The 13,235-nt window shown below is 39.5% G+C and overlaps 1 protein-coding gene across 1 annotated transcript; it reads right to left on the reverse strand.

The window, feature by feature from the left end:
* Nucleotides 1-1,751: 1,751 nt before the first annotated feature.
* On the reverse strand, nt 1,752-9,664 carry zcchc4 (zinc finger, CCHC domain containing 4). Its single transcript, XM_053342995.1, has 13 exons — nt 9,466-9,664; nt 8,933-9,051; nt 8,767-8,849; nt 8,285-8,557; nt 7,452-7,532; nt 3,840-3,912; nt 3,590-3,740; nt 3,252-3,352; nt 2,891-3,012; nt 2,501-2,576; nt 2,351-2,402; nt 2,076-2,223; nt 1,752-1,964 (listed from the first exon to the last, which is right to left on the reverse strand). Exons 1-13 carry the CDS (start codon nt 9,551-9,553, stop codon nt 1,841-1,843), a joined length of 1,491 nt encoding a protein of 496 aa, XP_053198970.1. The 5' UTR covers nt 9,554-9,664; the 3' UTR covers nt 1,752-1,840.
* Between the last annotated feature and the right edge of the window lie 3,571 nt (nt 9,665-13,235).

The raw sequence follows: 13,235 nt of genomic DNA on the forward strand, positions 1-13,235 counted from the left end.
TGCGTGTGTGTTAGTGTTTCAGCAGTGTCACTGGGGAGTGGGACTGTCACACTCAGACAAAACCAATATAGCTGTATTTGTTGTATTATCAACACAACGTATACTGCATGTACACATAAATCCAAGTGAAACACTAATCACTAAATAACAGGTTATTTGGCTTTAACAATACTGCCATCTGGTGGTTAAAGCTGAACTCAGCAGTACAATCAGAAAGTAACACTGCTTTTCTTAAATGTTGCTGTTTTTGGCTCATGACTTAGGGTCAGTTCAGGTTGCAGATGTCAAATTCAAGAGTCTTCAAGACAACCCCATATGGAATATAACTAAGTGAAGGAAAACCTGTCAGTCCAGCCAGTCTGACTGATTGTGCTAATGACTGTACTCTGCCTTGAGCTGCATTTAGATAGTGGTTATAAAAGCACTATTTAAGATATTTGTCAGTTGTGTTCAGTAAAGACTACTGGATTATATTAGTTTACACCCTATTTGGTAAGAGTGGGTAAGCGGAGACCCTAAAATTGAAGAAATTAGAGAACTTTTAAGAACTGGCTAATTAATAAAGGCCTTTATACTTTCCTTGTCTTTTTGGGGACTCGCATACACCACAGTTCAAGACTAGAGATTACACATTTTGAACAAGGTGTAAAAGTGCAGACATTTAGTGTTAGACATATTTAACCCTGCACTAATTCATATTTCTACATTTAAAATGGATTAAAAAACCATGTATAATGTCAAAGGTGTTGCTCACAGTGATGAGTACAAAAAGAATGATCACTGCCGATGTCTATCTCCTCAATTTTACATTACCTTTTAGCCTATTTTAGCCCTCCTGTTGTCCTTGGGTCAATTTTAACTTGGGAAGTGTAAAACTTGTGGTAATAAGTTGAAATGAATTTGGCTAAAAAGGTGTAACACATTTAGTGATAATTTATACCTTATGCTTACCTGAAACTGGGTCAATGGGTAAAACATTAGATAGAGGAAGTCTAATTCTCAACTAGTCATAAACTAACCAATATAAAAATATGACAAAATACTGAGTAGCTTATATCATATACAAGGCAAGGTAAATGTCGAGAACTCTCTTATTATCACTGATTTACAACAGGTGTGCAGAGTTTGTCAAACACAAAAAAGACTGTTGGTCCTGATCAGAATAGAGCTACACAAGGAGAGTAAATGTCAACTTAAAACTATAAACGGGACACAACTTAAAATTACTTCAAATGTTACTCTGTATGTGCTGGATCTGTTAAATAGGTAATTGCTTGCTAATACATTAGCCGTAACAAGGTGATACAATGTAAATGTTTTATTTATAGCTTATTCTACTTCATACTGCCCCCCAGTGGCCAAAAAAAGCAACTTTTTTTTTTTTTTTAAGATTTTTTCGCCACAGACGCCTTTATTCAACTGTAGATAGACAGGAAACAGGAGAGAGAGGGGGGATGACATGCAGCAAAGGACCTCCGACCAGGATTCGAACCGGGGTCGGCTGTGTATGTGGCATGCGCTCTAACCATTGGACTACCTGCACGCCAACTTAACGCATCTTTAAACAGTTTTTCACTACAAATGAAAAGGTAAGGAGTTGACATTAAATGAAAGGATAAGAACAGGTATGTATATTCTTGAGATGTGATTTTATAAGTATGTTTATTCAGATTAAGGCTGCTGAGGCAAATGCATCACATAATTTAAATGAGTACAAGGTCTTCTCTTTCTATTATTTTTATTTCACTGCAACAATTGTTAACACTGTAATAAACTGGGATTGGAGTTTAAACAATACTTTTGACTCCACGGCTGACTTGACACTGCATGAACACAGAGCTCACTTCGACTGAGCCGCTGCCTTCTTTGCTCTGCGAGCTGCTCCAGACTTCCTCTTAGCTTTGGGCTTGAAGAGAGGACGATGGGATACATTTTTGTTTCCGCTCTTGGCTTTGGACCAATGACTGCAAAGTTGAAACATAGACAGACACATGCAGAGGAACAAGTTAAGACGTGTAAATATTTAATCGTATTGGTGCGGTTATCCATAATGGGGGCCTGTTCTCTGAACTCACTTGCTGATCCTGTGCGAGTCTTTGAGAGGGCAGCCTTTGCGTTTGTGCTTCAGGCTTCCACAGTTGAAGCAGCCCTCCTTTCCTTGGCTGAGGCCACATGGGTGGTCTGGGAGGGCACAGTGGCCACAAGACTGACAGTGTCTCCATGCTTGGAAGGGGGAAAAAAATGTAAAACCCTCAATAAAATTCAGAATGCCATGCCAAAACCCAACTTGTAGTTAAATGTGCATCCAAATTCTGAATGACATGATTACTGTGTGTATAAATATACATACATGGTTTCGCACATTTCCCACATGCTGAGCAGTGCTTCCACTCACGACCATCCTGGAGACACAAAGAAGAATTGGAAGTTGTAGCATATTTTCAAATTGTAAAGAATCAGCAACATAAAGAATAATGTATGTAATGTTGTGGTATTATACCTTGGATGGGCAGACGTTACATTTAGCACAGTGCTTGTTGAGGGACCAGACGTATCTCTCACATATAGAGCAGAATCTAGAACAATGAAGATCATCGATATAAACTTAATCACCCTTTTACAGTTTTAAAAGTATTCATGCAGTCTTGGACCAAAAACTACTGAAAATTCATACTAGCAGAGTTTTTAAAATGTATGTTGTGTAGAGGAACATCATAACCCCTGTTTCCAGTCCAAGATCAAACAACTGAACAGTCTCCATGACAACTGAGCAAACTCTAGCTGCTGATCAGGATCATTAGATGGAATTGAAAGCGCGAGGAAAAACTACTGTTTCTATGGTTAACGATGAACTTTGATGCTCAACACAACAGAGTGAGCGTGTTGATACCTGTAGCCCTCTTCTTTGGGAAGAACGATGTCTTTGGGAAAGATGTTAGTGAACAGCCTGACAGGAGACTGCTTCCTGCCCGTCTTCCCATGCTTATACAGAGGATGGTTGTCATAGTCAACCTGGTGAGACAAATAATACATATTTATTTTATTGCTTATAGTCTACAGTAGCAGTTTAGGTCATGTACATTTGTTAAATGCTTGATACAGACCCATCAACAAAACCAGATACAGCACATTTGTATCAAACAGAAAAGAGTTCTTGAGATGTATTCTTATATCCTACTGCAAGCGTCTTGAGGCAAAATCTGCTAATCATCCTTAGGAGTCATTAGCTAAAACAGGTGTTCTGCTGATACCTGATAGTCCAGCATGATGAATGAAGGGAGACACTCCAGGATACGAGGCTCAAAGAAGTACGGGAAGATCCAGATCATTGGCATGTCCACATCACTGTTGTCTACACGCATAAAACATATCAGGTGTTAGCTTCAGACACTGGACAATTGAACATTGAGGCAATGTGCATTCTTAACGCTCACATTATTTGGCTTTGAGATTAATATTTTTATTGTGTTTTATAGTTTTTTAACTGCAATGCAAATCTGAAGAACAGAGCAAAATATGTGTATATTTTAATAATAGGGAGTGGAATTATTATTAAAAAACATGAGTCACTCTCCTCAGTGACACTGACCAGAGCTCTGCAGCTTCCTCCACGTCTGTGAGATCAGAGAAAAAGTGTTGGCCAGAGGCTTCACCAGGCCACCGAACGGAGGGTCAGCCACCATCACCACCTTCTCTCCGTCAGACTCTTTGAGAAAGGCCTGCAGGACTGAACTGGAGGCCTAACAATGAACATATCCTTATTATTATTATTATTATTATTATTAAGCAGCACTGGAAACCAAACCATGGAAAATAAGTCTTTTTTTTTAAACTCCTACCTCTCCATCAAAGAAGTGATGATTGAACATATTGTAGTGACAGAACTCATCCTTGTTGTAGAACTGGGCGTACCTGAAACATAAAGAAATCATACGCTGTATTATTCAGCTCTAAAAGGTTATTTCTGTTCTGCTTCATTTGTGTAATAGCGAGCTAGGAAAACAAGAGCAAGTCTGAACTTATCTACTACACAAACACACTGTGGATCCTGAGGTGTGTATCTAGGTGACGATAAGGTGTCTGAGTGTGTGTGTGGTGCAGGCTGAAGCTTGTAACGCAGGAACACACCCTCTCTAGCTTGCACATTCTTTACAAACGGCAGAGACAGAGAGACCAGACCTCAGGTAAGCACTGCTAGGAAAACATTATATAAGTATGTTAAAAGAAGTCTTTATTTGACTATGCATTATACTGGTTTAACAGCATATAGAGGACTTAAAGTTATTCCATAGGAAGTGAGGACCTTGCTAAAAAACATGATAAATCTAAATGTACAATATTCAGACAGCTGTGAAAATAATTTTCTGCTTGATTTATTTTTTGGATTACTTTTTTTGTAAATCTGCAGAATAAATGAGACCATCACTCGGACAGACTCTTTGCAAACAGCTGACTTTACTATCATACACTTTGTTTGTTTCTGACACACATTCAAAAAACCTGAAAGACTGGTTCACTCTGCAAACACAGCCGATGTTCAAACACATAGAATGCTTGAGAGAGTGCAAAAGTAGTAGAAAATACATCAGGTAGATGTTTAACGTGTTTGTTTTCCTTAGAAATGGCAGAAAAGAAAGCAATATCTGTTGGTAATAGCCAGTCAACAGAGGCTCGGTCAGCACAGAGCAGTCTCGCGGCGCCCTCTGTGGGAGCTCAGAGTGTACTGCAGGATGGAATGAGCTTTACTCCACTGGACTACAACAGTGACCAGGTTGTTCAGCCTTTCCCAAGATCACCAAAACTACAGAAGAAGATAGCCAAAGCTGCACAACCCTCCCAGGTAATGATGAGACGATGCAGTGGAGCAGTTCAGAGATATATTTCAGTCTCCTACTTTCTTCTCTTAAAGCACAATCAGCCACACCAGTGAGGTTCACAAGATCGTGAGAGCACAGACTAGAAATTAAAACTGCGGTTGAAATCTGGCAGGCTGAGTGTGTTTGCACTTTGACAAAGTCAAATGAGAAGATGTACAGTGCTAAACATGTACAGTGCACCTTCTTATTGACGGTGTGGTTTTACATTAACTTAAATCAAAGCTGCATATCTCCTGTGATCATTCCTCCTCTGAAAGTACAGTGGCTCAGAGAGCTCAAAGGATAGGTTCACAATTTTGTCTGGTGCCCATTGAACATTGAAACCTTTTGCTGTAATCGTTCCTCCTCTCCATTAGAAGACCATTCGAAAATCTCTTCATAATGCACTTAGAATCTAAATGGTGGGGGACAAAATCCGCAGTCCTTGTTTTGAGCAAAAATGTATTTAAACTTTTATCTGAAGGTAATATAAAGCCTCAGCTGTCCCACTTCCACAGCCAGCATTTTTTGTTAAAAGGAATACTAAAAAGAAATTAAAAAAAACAATACAAAGGTGGTGGAAGCACTAAAAAGATTAACACTGAAACATATCTACTTGAGGACTGTGATTTTTGTCCTCCATCACTTACATTGTAAGTGCATTATGAGGGATCTTCTAATGGTCAGTATGAACAGGGATTGTGGCCAGAAAAACAATCATTTGAACTCCTGACTGTTGTTTTAAGACAGACTTGAAAAATTGTGAACCTGTCCTTTAATACATTGCCACTTAAAAAAACACATGGAAATAACAAATGACAAAACACAAGCAAATGAAGAAGATATCTTCACTAGGTCATAATAAATACATGCTAGGTTTGTAGGATTTGCTGTTTTTCTTTTCGTTTTCCGAGTCCAACTTTAACCTTGCCCGCCCCTAAGCTTACTGAAAGATAACCCTAACCTTTCCTCTGTAGGAGCAGTTATCCAGACGTATAGAGGAACTGCAGGCAGAAAGAGCCAAGAGTGAGGCCCACATCCAGTCCCTAAAGAAACGCAAGTCAGATCTGTCTGTAAGTATGGAACCAGGTGCCCCCAATACTTTAAACAGTAGCTATACACATAAGACCACCAACATGGAGGACTGAAAGTAGCTTGATCCCCCTTATGCTTTCCATTCCCCCCCGAAGAGGAGCGCTGATGTGATGAAGCAGAAGGTTCGAGATCGTTTCGAGCGCATGCGGCTCATCCTGAAGCAGGACGAACAATTGGTCTTGGACTCTCTGGAGCTAGACCTGAGGCAGACCAGGACCAGACTGGACCAGGTTCTCAAGGACTGGACACAACACCTGGACCAGGTCTCCAAGAGCATCAGCAGCACCCAGACAGCACTGAGCAAAAGCCCCGGGGCAGACAGTGAGGTGAGACTCTCCATGCCAACACAGTCACAAAATATAGTGACAGAATGTAATTGTCTGTTGTTTTCATCACTATTTCTCTCTTTGTGTCTCATTTCTCAAGGGTGTGTCTGAGAATCTGAGGTAAAATGCACCATTAGATAAAAAGTTTAAACCATTTCCTCTCCAGCTCTGTTTAAACCTCTCCGTTTTACTTTAATCTGATCTCTCTCCCAGTCATAAGAAGCCAGATGCCTCTGAGAGGGAAATCCGACTGAATGAAGAGAGATTTGAAAGGCTCCAAAAAACATTATCCTCCATCTACAAAAGCCTGAAAGCCCAGCTGCAAAGGAAGACTCTACTGTTAGGTACTGAGATGATTATTTCTACACGATATCGTGCTAACTCATTTAAGGCAGCAGGATGTTGAAGTTAATGAAGTTTGGTTCTTTGTGTCTAGGAAAAAACATCAGCATGTCATCTGCATATGTGTTTGATTTTTAGATTGGTTGCCCATGGTGATTGACAGGCAGACGTGCCATGGACAGATAGTGGTAACCTCAGAGGGGCGTGGTATGTCTTTCTCAGGCGACGTCCCCTCTGTTCCTGAGCACCCCCTGCAGTTTGATAAGGTGTGCTGCGCTCTGGGCTCATCTCCTGTCAGAGCCGGACAGAGCTACTGGGAGGTGGACGTGCGCTGCTGCTCCACCTGGGCGGTGGGTGTAGCCTACAGCAACCTGGTAAGAAAAGGCCGGGACAAGGGCTCCAAACTAGGCCGAAACAGAAACTCGTGGTGCGTGGAGCTCCGGAACGGGCATCTGTCTGCTTGGCACAATGACCGGCATGTGGCGTGTCAGGGTGTCAGGCAAACGCAGGTGGAAAGAGTGGGAGTGCGGGTCAATTATGAAAAGGGCAAGCTGACGTTTTATGACGCAGACAGCATGTTTGTCTTGCAGTCGTTTTCGGCAGCCGTGACATCAGTGTTTGACCGGGCTCATCACCAGTTCACAGCACCTCTGTATCCCGCCATACGCTTCTTGAGACCACCAGAGACCCAGACCTGGCCAAACCACCTGCAGCTCTGTCACCTATGATGCTGCAGTCATCCGTCAGAGACAGTGATGTAGAATGTTTTACTATTATATGTGCTATCTTTCCTGTCCATGTATATATATCTTATCAATTATAGCAAACCAACCTGAAGTCGATGTCCAGCAGGAGACTCTTCATTGGCTCATGTTTCTGTTCCAGGTTTCTCAGCTTGATCATCTCGTGAAGTCTAATGCAAACAGCAAGAATCATTACTGATTAAAACATGAATAAAACTGATTTAAAACAGTGTTTCAGTTATTTGACATAAGTTTGACTGATATTAGTTTTTGAGGATCAGTTATTTCCAGTGTTCTAGTGTTCACAAGTTTGACCAAAAATAAAAATGTGACCATTCAGTCACCATTAAACCTAGGGCTGGGCAATATGGCTGAAAACTGTATCACAATAAAAGTGTTTCATATCAGTTGATATCGATAATTATTGATTTTTTTAAATTACCCATTTAAAATAAGGACCATGGGGAAAAATATTCAATCTAACACTTTTATTGTTAATCCTAACCTTCCTCTGATTTTAATCACCTGTTATCATTATCAATCAAGATGGACCGGGAAAATAAAAAGCCAACACAACCAAGAAAAGCATTCAAATAAATAAATGTACATTTCTATTAAAGACTGGTTTATATGAATGCACCAGTAGTTATTCATTTATAAACACATATTTTTATACTTTTTGTGTAGGATCTTACTGCCAGGTAAACGCCCACACTTCTCAAATTCAAATATAGTTTTTAAGTCTGTGATGCCAACTCTTACAAATCTGTAGTTTCTATAGCTGATGACATCACTATGACATCATCAGGGTTATTTTTTCAGATTTGACAGAAAATATTATACAACTGATTTCACAGGCTGAGCAGTTCTCCTTAACTAAATTGGTGGAGTGACCCTTTAAAACACTCAGAAATCTCCTCACCTGGGTGTTCCTACATTCAGCACCTTCCTGTATCCCAGACCAGCCAGGGTATCCAGCAGAAAGTAGGAGCTGCGGTCGGTAAACAGGTACTGGGCGTTGCTCTTCTTATTGTCCAGTGGACGCAGCAGCGCGCTGGGCCTGCTCAGCTCAGCCGCTGTGATGGCCTTGGATTTGTGGGAGTAGTGGGTGCTGAGATCTCCTGATAGGAGCAGCATCTGACAATCCTCGCAGAACTTCTTCTCATGCAGCTGGAGGGATGCAAACTTTTTGAACCTAAGGGACGAGTTACAGACAATGGAAGTAATGTCAGTTAAAGTCCACATTTTTTGAATGGGAGTTTACACCCATTTTAATCCTGTAAAAGGTCATTAAAAATCAGGATTATGGTTAGTAATAAATTGCTTGCATGGAGACAATATGAAACAAATTCATCCATTATAACAATATATCCTCTTCTTCAGTGGAGGCAGTTGACTTCTTACCTTTTAATGTACTCCTTCTGGCTGAACGGGGGCCTCTTTGCCTTGTTCTCTGCCTCTCTGGCCAACAACCTGGCCTCTGACACCTTCAAAATAAAGATCATTCAAATAAGAAAGTGTGTATTTGACATTTTGATATAGTAACACATATAAATCCATAAAACCTTACCTTGTCATCTTCCCACTGGAAAAAGTTGCAGTCTTTTCTGTCTCTGCAGGCTGAGCAGGCATAAAACCTGCGGCCTTTCTCACCTCCTTTGGCAACTTTCTCAAATAACAACGTTGGACCTGACAGACACGCACACATTAGGTTATGTTATGTTAGTTATCAACGTGCCAGGGACCAAACTCTATTCAAAAAAGGCTCTAAAAACTAATCTACTGCTATTTCCATAAATTCTCACAAGTGCATCCACAGAATAAATAACCATAAAGATGCAAAACATTCTTAACTACAACTCGGCTTACATGACCAACTATTACTGTTACTATTTCCTGTGAATCCTGTGAAATTACACTTATAGTACCATAAAGTTATGTCATTTAATTTCTTTTGGATAAATGTATGCCGAATTTATTGAAAGACACTATTTACTCATATAGTTTTATTTAAACATATTATGAAGTAAGTGCATGTACTAAAAAGCAGAGTAACTTTAAAACCCAAGATTTTTTGCTGGAGTTTGGTTTGTTCAGTCTTACCATGCGGGCAGCACGGAGCTGTTTTATCTCCCTCTGGAATAATCACTTCTATTCCAAACGACTCGTCGGCAGCTGCAGATGTGTCCATGTCGATAAACAGGTAGCACAGTTATGAACTTCACTTTAAAATGTGTTAACAGCAGACTTCAGCTCATGGATGTATTAGCCTGAGTGTTTTAAGTGGAAGCCATGCTGTCTCTAAGCGGCGCGCGCGTGTGACGTCATGAACGTTTTGTCGCGGTAAAAGCGCGTGTATTTGTTTATGATCATAACCAAAGCAGCGTCATAAATGCCTTCTATGACTCTCATCTTATTATTCACTCATTTAATATCAGTCAAACTGCTGTTATTGTACTTTAGTGTAAAATCATTATGACTGCATCTGATTTTATTGTAATGGATACATTTCCATAGCAACAGTCATCCTGATGTGGGCTAAAATGGCTTTTTAATAGAAATATGTTTATTCATTCATTCTTTAAATGTTCCTTAGTAGGCTTCCTGACTTTATCATAGACAATTATAAATAATACTGATCATGGAAGACTGTAAGCTGCAGTTAAAAATGCTATCGCTAATTAAGGCTATTATTTGTTCAGTCAGAATGGTTTATTTATTTATTTATTGAAATGATTGTTTACCCTGTCAATATATATGTTTAAAAACCATGATTAAATATTAGTTATTAGTTAAATATTCACACATTTGCTTTTCCATGCACAATTTGCATTCTGTGTGAAGGTAAGTTGTCTCCTTTCTTGTTACACTTGTAACACCTTAGTTTTTTATGTTTGTGTTTAGTTTTTGGATGTTTGTCTGTATTTCTTTACTCTTGTCTTTATATTGTCTGTTTTACCATAGCAGAGCCATACGGTGAACCCTCATGGGTTTTATTGGCTGCTTCTGCACATTTCTCTTTTGTTAGTTACTGTTTTCTTAATGCCAAAAATTCTACATGTATTACTTTTATGGATAATGTTCTTTTTTCTTTATGCAATAAAAAACAATTGCTCTGCAGCTGCTTTCCCATGTCTGTTGATTCTCTAGAATAATAGCAATGAGAAATGTGTCACAGAAAATAGAAAGCCATTTTATTACTGAATGCAAATATACCAAAGAGGCATTAAGGAATGATTTAATGAAAGACAGAGTCTATAGAGAGGGACTGTATTAGCTCAGACTTGGTAACAGGATCAGACAGATGTGCTCGACATAAAAGTCTTCACAAAAACAGTGATCCATAATTCAGCCTGCTTAGAGCTGACATCTTCCTCCAGTGTCTCCGCCTCATTTGTTCCCAAAAGGCATTTAATGAGTCACTGGCCCAGTTATAAAGACGATGCTTTATGATGATGATGCTTTATAACAGTAAATAAAAATAAGAGCATGTGTGTTCAACATCTTTAATGTTACTGAGATGGAATTTTAATAGTTCAAATAAACGGTTCAGACATTATATGAAACTGATTATGTGACATAAAAATCATCACTGCCAGTCCCTCTCTCACAATGCAGTTTGTTTACGCTGAACTTGTAGTCCAAAATCACCAGCACGCTCCGCATTAAAATGGTTGTTTTGTCCTTTAAAGACTACATTTCCCATGTATCCCACGGCTCAGTGCAGTGGCGCTGCCAGCACAGGGATGGTCGGTGCAGGAGCAGCCTGCTGGATGCTGAAGCAGCGCAGAGACAAGCTGCTGGATGTTACCTACAATAAGACAGGAAGCTGTGCGTGAGTTCCTTCAGCAAGAAAAGCACAAATATAAACCTAGGATGACGATGGAGAATGCAATAATAAGCATTGTTGAACAAAATGACATCAAAATACTCACAACTGCAACAAAACTTGCATTGTCAAAGAAGATACTTTCCAGATGTGGCAGATGTGGTCTCAGTGTGAGGTTGGGCAAGTGCCATACATTTCTTTTGGTAGCCAACTGATACATATGGAGTGGATCAACTTTGTTTTATTTTTCAAGGCAGAAATGTGTGATTGTTTTTTCACTGATTCACTGTATTTCTGCAGCCACATGAACAGTGGGTATCTTGCATGGGCATGTACTATATAACTATTGAATATAACTGTATGTGTTTTTTTTGTACATGTGCTATGAAAATGAATTTTGGGTTAGAATACCAACTTCTCCATACATGACCCTAGATACCCATGGATCACAAAACCTCCAGATTAACTGCCAGTCTAAGACTTTGACTAATTTGATTAAGTGCAAATTTGCTTTGTAGAGTATAAACAAGAGTATCATCATCTGTCTCATAGAAAGGCTTGTGTCAAAATCTAGTTTTAATTCAGCTGATAAATCAATCACACAAAGTCCTCTTCTGGAGCTATTTACTGTGTCACATGGTCCTCCTCAGCACTCTGTGTTATTACTGATGAATCACTTTAATCTAAATTAGTCTGCATTCTTTTATTATTGTGCTGACATGATGGTACATATTCCTGAATAAAGTTGTGTTTTAATCAAATTAGAAGAAAGTAATTGACGTAGTAGTTGTTCTCCTGTGTCAGCTGATGACAGACTTTTGCCCTGGATCCACAAATGATTTTATAATTTTACCCATGATGAAGATTTGCTCCACAAAATAAGATAGGATAAGATAATCCTGTATTAGTTCCATGATGGGGACATTTACAGTGTTACAGCAAGTGGATAGTAAAAATAGAAAGAACATCAATAAAAAGAATAAAGAATAATACATTATAAGTAAGTACACATGCATAAAAACAACAGTAGTAAAAAATATAGTTAAAAAAAGTAACTAATTATGTACAAGAGTAATATTGCTGTTGTCAGAATGATAATATGCCTACGTGTGATAGTAGTATTGCACATATTTGAAAGTGAAAAAATGTGTATGTATTCTTTATTTGTACTTTTTCCACAACAGTCCTAAATATGATATTTTGTGACATCATCCAGTTTGTGTTATATTGTGTAATATCAGACAATGAAACAAATTTAGGCTCTTTACATTTCTGATTCAAACTAAAGAGATTTTAAAGCCACTGGATCGCAATCGCCTTTAACCGGACTTTAATTTTGAAATTGCTTTCCGGAAACGCCCCTCACTCTTCTCTCTAACTTGACCGGTCGCGTTTGTCCACCGTGCGCCCACACCCAACCTGCACTGTCTGCCGTACAGAGGCAGCGCAGCCCCGCAGTGTATGCTGGACATTGTCCTCACGGTGCGGCTGTTTGAGGAGCTCTCTGCAGCCGGAGACAACCAGGCTCTGTGCTTCCCGCCCCTACTGTCATCACTCCCCCCTCCCACCCACCACCCCGCATTCATCCCGCTGCGTGTGTGCGCTCTGCGGCTGCTGGAATCATCCATGCACTGCCAATGTGGATAGTGGCTTATTTACTGTGCATCATCTGACTGGAGAAGACATCTGACTGGCACCATGAGCAGCACTGGTAAGACCTTTTATATTCTACATTGACTTTTATTCTTCCATTGGTTTAATCCTTGTTATAATTCCATTAATATCATTGTAACACCTTCAATATAGGTGTGTTGATCAATACTGTGTCTCTGTCTCAATTCAAGCATTTTTCATCTTGTGTGGCATCACTATAATACTCCCTGTGTGAAATGTACATATCCATAAATGTGTTAGAATACTATATCTTCCTACTCTTTCTGTACCAATGGAGCCAGCAGCACCCGAATATAAGACACTACTATTGAGGCTGAGGTTGCCTGATGTTAAGACACGGTTTCAAATTAGTCCCTGTTAAAATGAATGT

This window comes from Scomber japonicus, chromosome 22 (genome assembly GCF_027409825.1).
Source record: "Scomber japonicus isolate fScoJap1 chromosome 22, fScoJap1.pri, whole genome shotgun sequence".
Classification (NCBI taxonomy): Eukaryota; Metazoa; Chordata; class Actinopteri; order Scombriformes; family Scombridae; genus Scomber; species Scomber japonicus.